This window comes from Bufo bufo, chromosome 2 (assembly GCF_905171765.1).
Source record: "Bufo bufo chromosome 2, aBufBuf1.1, whole genome shotgun sequence".
NCBI lineage: Eukaryota > Metazoa > Chordata > Amphibia > Anura > Bufonidae > Bufo > Bufo bufo.
The window spans coordinates 433,868,455-433,883,906 of record NC_053390.1 but is presented as its reverse complement, the minus strand read 5'-3'; the positions used below and the strand labels follow the sequence as shown (position 1 = coordinate 433,883,906).

At 41.4% G+C, this 15,452-nt stretch overlaps 1 protein-coding gene across 1 annotated transcript; it reads left to right on the top strand.

Moving 5' to 3' along the window:
• The first annotated feature begins 255 nt into the window (after nt 1-255).
• On the top strand, nt 256-10,367 carry TMEM221 (transmembrane protein 221). Its single transcript, XM_040420369.1, has 3 exons — nt 256-1,591; nt 7,365-7,450; nt 9,453-10,367. The coding sequence occupies exons 1-3, from the start codon at nt 1,305-1,307 to the stop codon at nt 10,013-10,015; spliced, it is 936 nt and encodes a 311-aa protein (XP_040276303.1). The 5' UTR covers nt 256-1,304; the 3' UTR covers nt 10,016-10,367.
• The last annotated feature ends 5,085 nt before the right edge of the window (nt 10,368-15,452 follow it).

Genomic DNA, 15,452 nt, shown 5'->3' with positions numbered 1-15,452 from the left:
ATTTTGAGGATTCTGGTGTGTGCTAAATATAACATCAATTAAAATCCTCCAAATTCAAATTAAAGGATAGCTGCCCCCCCCCCCTCCCTCATTGTCACATTGATTTCTAGTTGGGGAAGAGGTTAAAAAGACGGTTGAAATTCCCGCCCATGCCCCCTCCTTCTGTGCCTGGACCAAACAATTCAGAGATTCCTTCTTTTATCCTGTTGGAAACCCCAGAGTTTCTGAGAATCTGAGAAACGAGGCAATCTTTTCACAACTCTCTCTCTTTTTTTTGTACAGATTTTAGATATTTTTTCTCTCTGTAAAAGGTCAATCAGAGGAGCTCATTTTCAGGAGTTCATCAGGAGCTTAAAAGGCAGGTTCCTTTAAGGGGTAAGGTACACATTAGGCGTTATGACTTTCTTCTGTTCTAAGTAAGATTGATATAGTGATAGAGGAAGACGTTTAAGAACCTTCCGTAATCCAAGAGGCTTTAGATTTTCTGTGAAGGTGCTTGTATCTTGTGTCAGTGTTTTGTACTTATACCCTACATTTAAAGGAGTATTTGTTTTCTTATGACTATATAGGTTTCTTTTGCATATTAGGTTTGCCAAGGGAGTTACTATGTAAGCACAGATTGTCTTTTTTATACTTTTAGGTATATATATATATATTTTTCTGCATCTGTTATTATAAGTAGCCTGCTTTCTTATATTCATTTTAACAATAATAGTACTGATTTGGGAGTACGGTTTTGTATTTTTACAGTAGTGTTTGTATGCCAAAGGTTGGAGAACACTATATTCTTGGATAGACATTATGATGTAAGCACAGTTTGTCTTTTTTTTTTTACACTTTTAAGCATACTTTTTTCTTTACTTTGGTGCATATATCTATTATTATGTATAGCCTGCTTTCTTATGTTCATTAAACAATAGTAGCCTAGATTTGGGGGTACGGTTTTATATTTGTAAATTTCTTTGTGTAGGCCAAAGGTTGGGGAACGCTATATTCTTGGATGACTAATGTCTTTTGTATAGTATATATAGTACAATACAACTCTGTACTTTGTGGCATAGGACAGTAATGATGTGTAAGGCTGATTATATTATATTTCCAGATAGTATAATATGTATTGGGACTGTATTGTACTAAGTATTGTCATTTTAGAGATTTCCTTGAGTTGTAGGTCCTATTGTGCATGTCTGTAGCATAATCAGAGAATAAAGTACATTTGTAGGTAAAGTCTTGTAGGCTCTATTCTAGGATAAGAGAGAAAATTCTATACATCACCCTAATACATTGCTGCAAAGAGACCAAAAATGGTTTCTCATTACAGCCATCAGTCCATTATAGTCCTTGCTCTTTTTGGCATTTTGGCTGCCATCATGGCCTCTCTGTCAGTTATCCTAATCTTCCAAGTTCAATCTACTACAAAACAAGGGGATCTCAATGCGGGGCTAGGCCCTGCTGCTGGTAGGATCTTACTGCCAGCTTCAGCAGTACTGGCTGCTCTATGTCTTGCACTAAATACCAGTTGCCTCTTGCTTTGTCTGCTCCTCTCCTATTTCACTGCTGAGGTTTGTCGTGAGGACCCAGATTCCAGGAGGTGAGTACGTTACACAATAATATGGAAAATGTGACTGTGGACTTCATTTCAGGAGTGTGGTCATTGGCTCACTGAAGTATAAAATGTAACATTTTTCAGGCAGTAGACTTTTTACAATAGCACTAGGTCATAGCTTGTTGGAATTTGATGGTAACAAACACTTAGTTTGGTCAATGTGGCATTGCACATGATAATGGGGGTCGCCAGCACTTGGTAGAAAAAAGTTGAAGCCTTATTGAGACATTAGAAAATGAACTTGAGGCTGAGAACCTACTACACAGTGGCCTCCTACCCCCTCATTAGACATACAGTAGCTCAAGCTCTAAGCATGCATTTTGAGAACCTGCTCTTTCCCTCCATAGTCTCTGCCCCAGTTTTTAGATGCTCATCCTTTGTTCTGAGCAGTTCCTGAAAACAATGTCCCAGCATGTAGCTGCTTCCAGCTTGTTAAACTCCACGTCACAGTCAACAGTAAGGGACAGTCCCATCACAGGCAATTTTAGGGGAAGTAGTAATGATTTCAAAAGTACGGCATATGCCCAATTAGCATCACAAAATAATAAAACAGCAAATCAACAGGTTTTTTTTCAAAATTTTTATTGCTTATATTTTTTAGTTATTTGTAGTTTACAGGGAGATGCAAGTCCCTAGGTTGTCCTCTTTATGATGTGATGACTTAAAAGGGTTGTGCGGTGGCTTAATATTGATGGCCTGTCCTCAGGGTAGGTCATCAATAATCAGATCAGTGGGGATCTAGCTCCCGGCAACCCTGCCAATCAGCTCTTTGAAGGAATCATGCCACTCGTGCAAGTGCTACTTCTTCTTCAAGATTACCTGTGTGCCATCTCCATTGTAGAGGTGGAACAGTGTAATTACAACTGCTCCGACCCATTCAAGTGGAGACATGTGCAGGTAATTTTGAAGAGAAAGCTGTGCTCGCAAGAGCGCTGTGTCACCTTCAAACAGCTGATTATCCAAGTGCTGGGACCACAGCCAATCTAATATTGATGATTTAACCTGAGATTAGTCCAAAAAGGTCAATGGCAGCATGTCCTCCAAAAGTTCTTTATTCACAAAGGGTCCATAATAATGTACAAAGGTGCCAAAGAAAAATGCAACGTTTCGACTACATAGTAGTCTTTCTCAAGCATATTACAGAGTGAATTCTCATACCTTATATAGTGTATCAAGTACCTTCCCTAACTCATTAGGTTTATCAATTACACATCATCATTATGTGTAATTAATCAGCTTAATGAGCTCTCCATTCATTCTCTATGGGACTGCTGGAGATGTCTAATATAGTGCTTGAAAACTTGGCACAGCTAGGGATGAGCGGCATAGGCAATATTTGTTTTCGTGAAGTTTTCCGCATAATATTCGCAATAAATTTGTGAATTCTAGAATTCGCCATCTCCAGTCATTATTTTAGCGATTGCGCAAATCGGCACTAATGATGCACATTTTTTTGCGCAATACGTGCAACTTCACATTTTATCAGGTCTGAGTAGATATTACTGATTGGTGCACTAAGTATTGTTGTGACATCACAGCACTATGCCTAACAGAGACACTAATCCCCATCATAGCACAGTAATTCCTATCACACTACCTAACACCCTGCACTGGAACCTATCAGCTACACTATATCACTATCTAACCTACACTGACTATCTCCCACTAACTATCTGTATTATATACAGTTGCAAGAAAAAGTATGTGAACCCTTTGGAATTATATGGATTTCTGCACAAATTGGTCATAAAATGTGATCTGATCTTCATCTAAGTCACAACAATAGACAATCACAGTCTGCTTAAACTAATAACACACAAAGAATTAAATGTTACTATGTTTTTATTGAACACACCATGTAAACATTCACAGTGCAGGTGGAAAAAGTATGTGAACCCTTGGATTTAATAAATGGTTGAACCTCCTTTGGCAGCAATAACTTCAACCAAACGTTTCCTGTATTTGCAGATCAGACGTGCACAACGGTCAGGAGTAATTCTTGACCATTCCTCTTTACAGAACTGTTTCAGTTCAGCAATATTCTTGGGATGTCTGGTGTGAATCGCTTTCTTGAGGTCATGCCACAGCATCTCAATCGGGTTGAGGTCAGGACTCTGACTGGGCCACTCCAGAAGGCGTATTTTCTTCTGTTTAAGCCATTCTGTTGTTGATTTACTTCTATGCTTTGGGTCGTTGTCCTGTTGCAACACCCATCTTCTGTTGAGCTTCAGCTGGTGGACAGATGGCCTTAAAGGGACACTGACAGGGCCAAAAAGCATATTAAGGTATATATATGACCGTACAGGTCTTATAAAGTGTATAAGAATCATGTAAGTATCCCCCCTGTCCACCTTATAACTACAGTAATGTGAAGTTTTATAACCTGCTGGAATCGGGTTCAATCTGCCCAAGGGGGCGGTGTTTCACCTCAGCTTGCGCCCAGCCAGCCTCGCCACAACTGCCGTTTGAAGCGCCGCCCAGCTCATCAATATTCACTGCGCTGGGCGGCTACTAGTATCCCCGGCTATCTTCAGCGCATGCGCCCGGCACCCTCACTGGCCGGGATCGCATCGCGCCTGAGCACAGTCTCATTCTCAGAGGCTGCCTCTCTGCCTTTCTCCTGCAAAATGCCTTGATAAACTTGGGAATTCATTTTTCCTTCAATGATAGCAATCCGTCCAGGCCCTGATGCAGCAAAGCAGCCCCAAACCATGATGCCCCCACCACCATACTTCACAGTTGGGATGAGGTTTTGATGTTGATGTGCTGTGCCTCTTTTTCTCCACACATAGTGTTGTGTGTTTCTTCCAAACAACTCAACTTTGGTTTCATCTGTCCACCGAATATTTTGCCAGTACTGCTATGGAACATCCAGGTGGTCTTGTGCAAACTGTAAACGTGCAGCAATGTTTTTTCTTGGACAGCAGTGGCTTCCTCTGTGGTATCCTCACATGAAATCCATTCTTGTTTAGTGTTTTACGTATCATAGATTCGCTAACAGGGATGTTAGCATATGCCAGAGACTTTTGTAAGTCTTTAGCTGACACTCTAGGATTCTTCTTCACCTCATTGCGCAGTCTGCGCTGTGCTCTTGCAGTCATCTTTACAGGACGGACACTCCTAGGGAGAGTAGCAGCAGTGCTGAACTTTCTCCATTTATAGACAATTTGTCTTACCGTGGACTGATGAACAGCAAGGCTTTTGGAGATACTTTTATAACCCTTTCCAGCTTTATGCAAGTCAACAATTCTTAATCGTAGGACTTCTGAGAGCTCTTTTGTGCGAGGCATCATTCACATCAGGCAATGCTTCTTGTGAAAAGCAAACCCAGAACTGGTGTGTGTTTTTTATAGGGCAGGGCAGCTGTAACCAACATCTCCAATCTCATCTCATTGATTGGACTCCAGTTGGCTGACACCTCACTCCAATTAGCTCTTGGAGATGTCATTAGTCTAGGGGTTCACATACTTTTTCCACCTGCACTGTGAATGTTTACATGGTGTGTTCAATAAAAACATGGTAACATTTAATTCTTTGTGTGTTATTAGTTTAAGCAGACTGTGATTGTCTATTGTTGTGACTTAGATGAAGATCAGATCACATTTTATGACCAATTTGTGCAGAAATCCATATCATTACAAAGGGTTTACATACTTTTTCTTGCAACTGTATATGAGCTAACTATCTAATGTAATTAAATAAGGATCCAGATGAGTCTGCAAAGCATAGAGCACAGCAATGACACTGCTCTCTTTCTCAGAACTGCTAAAAACAGCAGAAAATGGCTGCTGGGGAGTTTCTTGTATAGTAAAGGGGTAGGCAACTTTCCTATTATTTGCTAGGGATGTTGCTAAGCTCTGACAAAGATATTGCAGCCTTCACATTGGCCCACAAGCAAGAAGCAGTAGTACTGATAAAAAAAGAAAAATAGAATATTCGTGATTACGAATATATAGCACTATATTCTTAATTTTCGCAAATTCTCCAAGTGGTAATATTCGTGATAAAAATTCGTGATTAGAATATTCGCGATCAACACTAGGCACAGCCCCTTAAAATAAAAAACCTCTGCCACTATTTACCTCGCAGGGGAAATATTCATGATCCATAAAGTTCTTTTTAGAGTCCAAATCCTATCCATTGCACTCAAATGCAGGAAACAGGGACTGCGTTCTTGCGTTGCCCTGAATTATATAAAAAAAAAAAGCCTTGCCAATGATATTTGCTAAGCAGTGGAGCAAATACGTTTGGACAGTCACTTACAAGTGGTACTACAAAGATCTGGATGTGTCATATACTGTAGCAGTAAAGGCTTGTTGCAAACATTGATATGAGCCAGAAGCACCTACAGATAGTAATGGTTGGTTAGGTTAGTGTTGGCATTTTTTTCTACTTGCAAGTGCCTACATTCAAAGAGAATCTGAGTGGTCCTAAAAGGGGACTTGTCCTGACAAACAAGTAACAGACAGGCGAGTTAAGTGCAGTGAGTGTTTCTGAAACTAGATGTGCCAAATGGTGCAATTTAAGACAAGGTGCACTCAGATAAGTAAATGTGGGCCACTGTGTAACTATGGAGGAAGCTAAATGACACATAGCCCCTCACCATCTACAGTCATCTTATGGAAGGGAGCGCCGTCCGGATGGGACAAAAGGCAGGCCAAGTATGGGGGAGTGACTTCAATAATATAGAAAACTGCACACAAAAAAAGGATACATCAGTAAGGCCTCTTGCACATGACTGTATGGCTTTTTCTGCATTTTGTGGTCCATTTTAAACGCATCAGTTTTTCCGTTTCAGTAGTGTTTCCGCTTCCGTTCCGTTGTGCCATTCCGTTTGTGATCCGTTTTTGTGTGGATTGCAAACGGAAACGGGAGAATACAATAATGTTTAAACAGTATTTACATGAAAAATTTGGGCTGGGCATAAAATCTTCAATAGATGGTTCCGCAAAAATGGAACGGATACAGAAGACATATGGATACATTCAGTATACTTTTAGTTTTTTTGCGGACCCATTGACTTGAATGGAGCCACGGAACGTGATTTGCAGGCAATAATAGGACATGTTCTATCTTTGAACGGAAATACTGAAATGGAATGCATACAAAGTACCTTTAGTTGTTTTTGCGGACCCATTGAAGTGAATGGTTCCGCATACGGACCCTGCAAAAATGGAATGGAAACGGACAAAAAAAAACTTTCGCGTGCAAGAGGCCTAAGTGACATAAAATCATTATTAATAGCCATTGGTTTATATTTGCACTAAAAAGGCCAACACTTCAAACCTTGACTTTACTAGTTCAACCCTATCAAGGGCAGTGCAGCAAGGAACTTGACTTTTACAGGCATATATTACATTAAAATATGCTCTTCCTGGAGGGAAGGCTCTGTAGCCATCAGATATTTTTAGAGGTCAGTGCCTTTCCGAAAGTCAGCAGTTCCTGCCCTAAGGTTGCAAGTCATAATAAAAACTGCACACTATAGAAAGGACATATTGGGTCATTTATCAAACTGGTGTAAAGTAGAACTGGCTTAATTGCCCAATTAGATTCCACCTTCCATTTTCCAAAGGAGCTGTCAGAACTGAAAGGAGGAATCCAGTTGGTTGCTAGGGGAAACTAAGCCAGTTCTATTTTACACCAGTTTGATAAATTACCCCAATAGTGTAAAAATAAGTGGTATAAACATAGTAATAGGAATATGCATCACACATTTTCTTCCCAAATGGAACATAATAACATAGTCTTTTCTATGTAGGTGTGAATGGTTCCTGTTAGATAACCGAAGTATACGGCAATCTGCAGTCTGCCTCTTTTGCCTTGGACTTTCACTATACTTGGCAGGTAAGACATTAGTGGTTTGTATCCAGTAGTAAATTCCCCAAAGCTAACAGTACAGTAGTCTATAATCTCCTAAAAATGTGATTCGTCGGGTTGGATTTTTTCTCCTGTGGTCAGTTAATGTATGGTATGACTGACCAAATTTGGCCGATCACTAGCCATCTTGTGCAAGTACACTCCGAGTCCCCGATCTGAAGTGTTGATGGTCGGATCATTTGTATGAACAATCCAACAATTTTACATTGTCCATCAGTACACATCATGAATAGGGATGAGTGAACGGTGAATTGCATTATGGATTCCGTTACCGTGGAACATAACGCAATTCAATGACGGAATGCATAACGCAGTGGTGCCCAACCATTTCTCGTCTGAGGGCCGCACTAGACATGGTATAAATTTCGCGGGCCGGAAGCAGGTAGCTTTGCCAGAAAGAAATGCAAACACTGTGAGGGGGCACGTGCGAGCATTACTACTGTGAAGGGACAAATATCTGGGCATTTTTACTGTGAAGGGGGCACATGTGAGCATTACTACTGTGAAGGGGGCACATGTGGGCATTACTACTGTGAAGGGGGCACATCTGGGCATTACCACTGTGAAGGGGGCACATGTGAGCATTACCACTGTGAAGGGGCAAATATCTGGGCATTTTTACTGTGAAGGGGGCACATGTGAGCATTACTACTGTGAAGGGGGCACATGTGGGCATTACTACTGTGAAGGGGGCACATCTGGGCATTACCACTGTGAAGGGGGCACATGTGAGCATTACCACTGTGAAGGGGCAAATATCTGGGCATTTTTACTGTGAGGGCGCACGTGCGAGCATTACTATTGTGAAGGGGCAAATATCTGGGCATTTTTTCTGTGAAAGGACACATCTGGGCATTTTTACTGTGAAGAGGGCACATGTGACCATTACTACTAAGAAGGGGGCACATATGAGCATTACTACTGTAAGGCCCCTTTCACACGGGTGAGTATTCTGCGCGGGTGCAATGCGTGATGTGAACGCATTGCACCCGCACTGAATCCAGACCCATTTATTTCTATGGGGCTGTGCACATGAGCGGTGATTTTCATGCATCACTTGTGCGTTGCGTGAAAATCACAGCATGCTCTATATTCTGCGTTTTTCACGCAACGCAGGCCCCATAGAAGTGAATGGGGCCGCGTGAAAATCGCAAGCATCCGCAAGCAAGTGCAGATGCGGTGCGATTTTCACGCATGGTTACTAGATGACGATCGGGCTGGGGACCCGATCTATATTATTTTCCCTTATAACATGGTTATAAGGGAAAATAATAGCATTCTGAATACAGAATGCAAAGTAAAATAGTGATGGAGGGGTTAAAAAAATAAAAAATTTACTCACCGAGTCCACTTGATCGCCTAGTTGCGGATCTCTGTCTTCTTCGGTAATGTTGAGCTCCGCCTCCCGTCACTGCGCGGGCCGGATCACACAGCTTCGCGGACCTTTTGTGGCCCGCGGGCCGTAGGTTGGGCACCACTGGCATAACGGAATGCCTTTAGAGGCATTGCATTATGCATTCCGTCAAAATAGAATTCTATGGCCAGCATAACGGATCCGTCCGGTTTCCGTTATGCAGGAGAGGACGGAAAGCATAATGGAATGCCTCTAAAGGCATTCCGTTATGAATTCTGTCATTGAATTGCATTATGTTCCGTGGTAACGGAATCCATAACACAATTCACCGTAAACCCGAAACCGAACTTCAAAAACTGAATGCCTAATCATGAGCTGGTGCATGATATTAAAGGAGACCTGAGCATGCAGCAAGCAAAATGGATTCCCATACAAAGCTGATCATTTTTAGTTAAATTCCCGATTCGTCCCAGACTGGAGAATGAAGTGATTTCTGAACTAGCTTTTATTGCTAGTAGTTTATCCCAGAATGTTTTCCATCATGAAGTCTCATATACTATCTCCACATTACTGTACTTACAGCATGTGTAACTTTTTGTGACTTTCTCTCTGCAGCCCTTTCACTCTACATGTTAATCCTGTTTGAAATTGAAACAGGAATAGCCAGCTCCTGTATTCTCAGCATGGGCTCCATCTTTATGATAGTCACAGTGGCTCATACGCTACACAAAGCCTCACAGGTCACCTGCCAGAACCACGACCAGGCGGCAAGTACGCTCTATGAAAATGATTCAGCCCATGAAACAGACCTGAATGATTCTACACCTTCCTCCGACCTCAACGATAAAGAATTGTCCCATGTGCGGCCACATCCGGAGATCCACCGTGAATTCTCCTACCCTCCATTTCTTCAGCAGCAACAGCTGCAGCAGCAGCAGAAACCACAAGCTCTTTCTCCGCTATTCAATAATGCACAATGTGTAATGAAACACAACGAGAGTATGTGCAACAGCAACAGGGACGAGCGCTACAACATTCCCAGAATACAACGGACGCTTTCTGTCGAGTCTGGACTCACACAACCAAACAGTAGACCATGGAATGGTGGACCACAAGAGATGAGAACAATGGTACTCCGAAAACCAGGAGTGATCGGGAAGGACTCCACATTAGTATGACCATGTTCCACCACTGCCGATCCTGCCAGAAGGATGCAATACATACTATTTTACCTGTTATGGAACGGATTTGTTCAAACACTACTGAAGGAGGAAGAAAATCCACTAAATACAGTGTAAAACTATGAAGATGCTCAACCAAAGACATCACTGATAGAGCACTAAAGACTGTTAGAACTGTGTAGTACGAGGCTCGTATTCCATTCACTACTGGAGCTGTGAAGGCCGCCATTACCACGGAAATGAAACATAAATCCAAACATATACTGGCAACCAATCAGATTCCAATTTTCATTTTTCAGAGCTCCTTTGGAAAATGAAAGGTGGAAAGGCATTGGTTGCTATGGACAACTAACCCAGTTTTGATAAATCTCTCCATAATCTTTGTGCTGTTAAAGAATTAGTTTTTAGGGTGTTAGTTTTTTTATTTTTATTATTTAAATTGCTCTTATATCTGTTATTACAAAAAAAAATGAAACACTGCTATTTCTCTCTTACTACTACACACAGGTTTCCTAGTAGGATGTCCACACGTAGCAAAAGGGTTACAGATTTGTGTGTCTAGATTTGGAAAGTGAATGAGATTTTAACAAATCTTATCCACGCGCTGTGAAATATCAGGGCAGAAACTGACACCATGGGGAGATTTTTCACAGCTACTTTGGAAAAATAAAAGGTGGAATCTGACTGGTTGCTATGGGCAACTAAGCCAGTTTTCCTTTACACCAGTTTTGATAAATCTGCACTGCATGCTCTTTCTGCTGGTTTTCACCCTTTGCAATGCACAGGGCAAAATCTGTGGCAGATCCGTGACAAAATTCACACCTGACACGTACAGATTTTGTTAAAATTTTTGTAGCTGCAACAAAATCCAGAAGAGATTCTTTCTATCCTTTGTGGACTTACTCTATAGATGCACTTGAAGGAATCAGACGTACAATTTGTATTTTGGGTATTTATAAGGATCTGTCACCGCTCCTGAAATGTCTGATTTAATAGCTTCATGCATTCCCCATGTAATAACACTTCTGGAGCATCTATTCTTATGGCTCTGTGTTGTACCATTTCTCTATTATTTCTACTAGAAGTTATGAATGAATTGCCAGCAGTCTGCAGTAAGGGTACAGAGGGGCGGTAACAAGTTGGAAGTGTGTATCTGCACAGACTGACAATGGCAGCACTGATTGGATAGAGTCAGTCTGTGCAGGTACACACCTCCAACTGGTTACCTCCCCTCTGTCCCCTTACTGCAGACTGCTAGCAATTCATTCATAACTTCTAGTAGAAATAATAAAGGAATGGTACAACACTGAGCCATAAGAATAGATGCTCCAGAAGTGTTATTACATGGGGAATGCATGTAGCTATTAAATCAGACATGTCTGGAGAGGTGACGGGTCCTCTTTAACTTCTCTGAATACATCAGTTACATGGGTATTCTCTGCAGTAAGCACTGCGTGTAATGTTAAAGGGTCACTGTATGACAAATTGTGTTTACTGGGGCTTGCTACAAAGATTGTTCGAATGGAGGGTCTGCTGACAGCATGTACTTTTGGTATGCATTGCAGAGCTAAGAATAGGCAGTATACACTATCCAATGCTGGCCATACAAACAACATTAATTTCCCCTAACTCAACCATGAACATGCATACTCAGCTAAGCATCCATGTTATTTTATTGGGGTGATGAAATGATAAAGTTCTTTTTTTTTTTTTAACATCAGTAACCCTTTAATTCTAACCTTGTATTACTATAATGTTGTGAGTTTCCATATGCAGTCTTGTCTCTTGGAAGACTCCCTAGTAATTTCCAGCTATAATTACAGCTTCCTTTCCCATTTAAAGGGGTTATGGCATGATATATGTAAAAAATGAATATCAGACATCATATAGTACTTGACAATACCTTTCTAGCAAAGCTACAACCAGCCCTGTACCGCACATGGGTCCAGAGAGCTCCACAATCATTTTTTCAATTGCTCTGTTAGATTCTCTGGTAGCTCCCAGGGTGTGTCCTTTCTGCTGCAGCTCTCCCCCTGTGACGGTCACAGCTTCTAACAGAACATATGGCTGGTGGCAGTAAAAAATTTAAACAGAGCATGTTCAATCAGCTCAGCGAGACTGACAAAAAATAAATAAAGGAAAAGAGCAGGCGGCGCCATACATATACATTTTATTGAATAGTTCACTGGCTATAATACATTTTTAATTACATGCAATTACAAAAAGTATTCACATCCAGGTTCTGGTTTTAAAAATGTAGAATGTTTTGTGATGCAACCCCTTTAAGTGAACAGGATCAGCAGGACCTTCACTGACGTCACCGCGCTTACCACATGGTGAGCGCGATTACGTCTAAGGTTCTTTGGCAGGTCCTGAAAGAAGATGATGATGATGCCGGCTGTGCGAACCACAGGATGAGGTGAGATAATTTTTTTTTTTTAACACCTAAAGCCACATTTTTGTTAGCATTCTCTATTAAGAATGCTATTATTTTCCCTTATAACCAAATAACCATGTTATAAGGGAAAATAATAAAATCTACAGAACACTTAACCCAAACCCGAACTTCAGTGAAGAAGTCCGGGTTAGGGTCTGGGTACCAAAGTCAGTTTTTTATCACGCGCGTGCAAAACGCATTGCACCCGCGCAATAAAAACTGAACATCGGAACGCAATCGCAGTCAAAACTGACTGCAATTACGTACCTACTCGCATGATTTTCCCTGATCGCAGACGCAACGCATCTGGACCTAAACCGGACACGCTTGTCTGCAAGGGGCCTAAGGCCCCTTGCAGACGAGCGTGTCCGGATTAGGTCCGGATGTGTCCCGGTGCATTGCGGCAAACCCTCGCGAGTAGGAGCGCAATTGCAGTCAGTTTTGACTGCGATTGCGTTCCGATGTTCAGTTTTTATCGTGCGTTTTGCACACGCGTGATAAAAAACTGACTGTGGTACCCAGACCCGAACTTCTTCACAGAAGTTCAGGTTTGGGTTAGTTGTAGTGTAGATTGTATTATTTCCCCTTATAACATGGTTATAAGGGAAAATAATAGCATTCTGAATACAGAATGCATAGTACAATAGCGCTGGAGCTGTTAAAAAAAATATATTTTTTTATTTAACTCACCTTAATCCACTTGTTCGCGCAGCCGGCATCTCTTCTGTCTTGTTCTGTGAGGAATAGGACCTTTGATGACGTCACTACGCTCATCACATGGTCCGTCTCTATGGTGGTGAATCATGTGACGGACCATGTGATGAACGTAGTGACGCCATCAAAGGTCCTATTCTTCACAAAAGAAGACAGAAGAGATGCCGGCTGCGCGAACAAGTGGATTAAGGTGAGTTAAATAATATATATTTTTTTTTTAACCCATCCAGTCTTATTGTACTATGCATTCTGTATTCAGAATGCTATTATTTTCCCTTATAACCATGTTATAAGGGAAAATAATAATGATCGGGTCCCCATCCCGATAGTCACCTAGCAACCGTGCGTGAAAATCGCAGGGCATCCGCACTTGCTTGCGGATGCTTGCGATTTTCATGCAACCCCATTCATTTCTATGGGGCCTGCGTTACGTGAAAAACGCACAAAGAGGATCATGCTGCGATTTTCAACACCTAAGTGATGCATGAAAATCACCGCTCGTGTGCACAGCCCCATAGAAATTAATGGGTCCGGATTCAGTGCGGGTGCAATGCGTTCAACTCACGCATTGCATCCGCGCGGAATACTCACCCGTGTGAAAAGGGTTACATACTGTAGCATCATAAATCAATATAATGCTATGTGACCTCCGGCAGCTCTGGGAGGTCAGGCCAGGAGCTGAGTTGCGGACTCGCTGCGGGAGGAACGCTCGTCTGCTAGGGGCCTATAGACTAAACTTATGAATAGAGAGTTTGTGAGCTGTAGTACTTGTGTAAGGAGACACAACAATACAGAAGAGAAATAAACAGGTAAAGGAATCGAACAGGGAGTGAAAAGGAAAATGAACATTTTGTTTCATTTAAGGTGTCTTTTCTAGGATATTGTATAGTGTGTTATTTACCATCATCAATTATTTTTGTAAAGCAAAGCAAATGTTGGAGACCAAGGCAAATGATAAAAATAAAACATTTTATTTGAGAGATCACAACATAATTGCTAAGATTACACAAACTGGTTGTTTTTAACTCGCAGCAAGATAAAAAAAAAAAGCAGATAGTCCCTTAAATAGACACTAACGGGGTCATTTATCAAACTGGTGTAAAGTAGAACTGGCTTAGTTGCTCATAGCAACCAGTCAGATTCCACCTTTCATTTTGACAGCTGCTTTGGAAAATGAAAGGTAGAATCTGATTGGTTGCTATGGGCAAATAAGCCATTTCCACTTTACACCAGTTTGGTAAATGTCCCCATAATTATTTTACACAGCTTGTGCTAATACAGTATTTTTGATACTAAGCAACTTAGGCTACTTTCACACTTGCGGCAGAGTGATCCGGCAAGCAGTTACGTCGCTGGAACTGCCTGCCGAATCAGGCAATCTGCATGCAAATGGACAACATTTGTAGACAGATCCGGATGCGTCTCACAAATGCATTGCAAGAACGGATCCGTCTCTCCGGATGTCATACGGACAAACGGATTAGTTTCTATTTCTATTTCTCCTACCAGCCAGATAAGCAGCACTGCAGCAGCTCATGCAAGTAAACTGCGCTCTTCCAGCTGCCTACTTCTGTGTGATGTCTCTTACTTGCATGCAATCCAGACATCACAAAGAAGTAAGGCCAGTTTCAGACAAGCAAGTTGACTGCCCGATATCAGCTGTAATGAATTGTACTGACATAATGCTGTGAGTATAAATCATTACAGCGGATGTAGGGCAGGGACACGCAGCATTATAATGCTGTAAAGTCCAGTATAATGCTGTAAATGTTTTTGTTTGCTATGTTATGCATGTTGGAAAGTGTAAGGGAGACTCCCCCTGATATAGAGCCAAAGGGTAAAGACAGGCAAAATGCATCTGGCAGCACTATGATGAGGCTCTTCTGGCCCAGATTTGTTGGGTAATGAGGACCTAGCAGAGTTTCCAGTTTTTGGTGACACCTCAGGTATGCTTTAAATAAATAGGTGAAGCATCTGAATGACCAAAGATACTACTCTTGTTGATCTTGTGACAAATCAATGTAAATGCAAAAGGGTACCTGTTACGTCAGTTTTGTCTTGCGCCAGGATAAAACAACTGGTTGGACTCAATGATATACATGAGCCCAAACAATGGATGCAGAACAGTTCTATTATAATTTTATGTGTAATTGCACATCATCATCACAATCACAATATCTTTTGGTATAAAGGGCCTTAAAAAAGGTTGTCTGATCAAATACAATTTTTTAAAAGGGACAATGGCATCCAATTTTTATTAGCACTTATAGGCTGTTGATATGT

Bases quoted from the DNA above. Each gene is read 5' to 3' on its own strand.
- TMEM221 (XM_040420369.1), top strand. From the start codon at position 1,305: ATGGTTTCTCATTACAGCCATCAGTCCATTATAGTCCTTGCTCTTTTT. The intron at 1,592-7,364 runs GTGAGTACGTTA...TTTTCTATGTAG, and splicing joins GAGGACCCAGATTCCAGGAG to GTGTGAATGGTTCCTGTTAG. The intron at 7,451-9,452 runs GTAAGACATTAG...TTCTCTCTGCAG, and splicing joins ACTTTCACTATACTTGGCAG to CCCTTTCACTCTACATGTTA.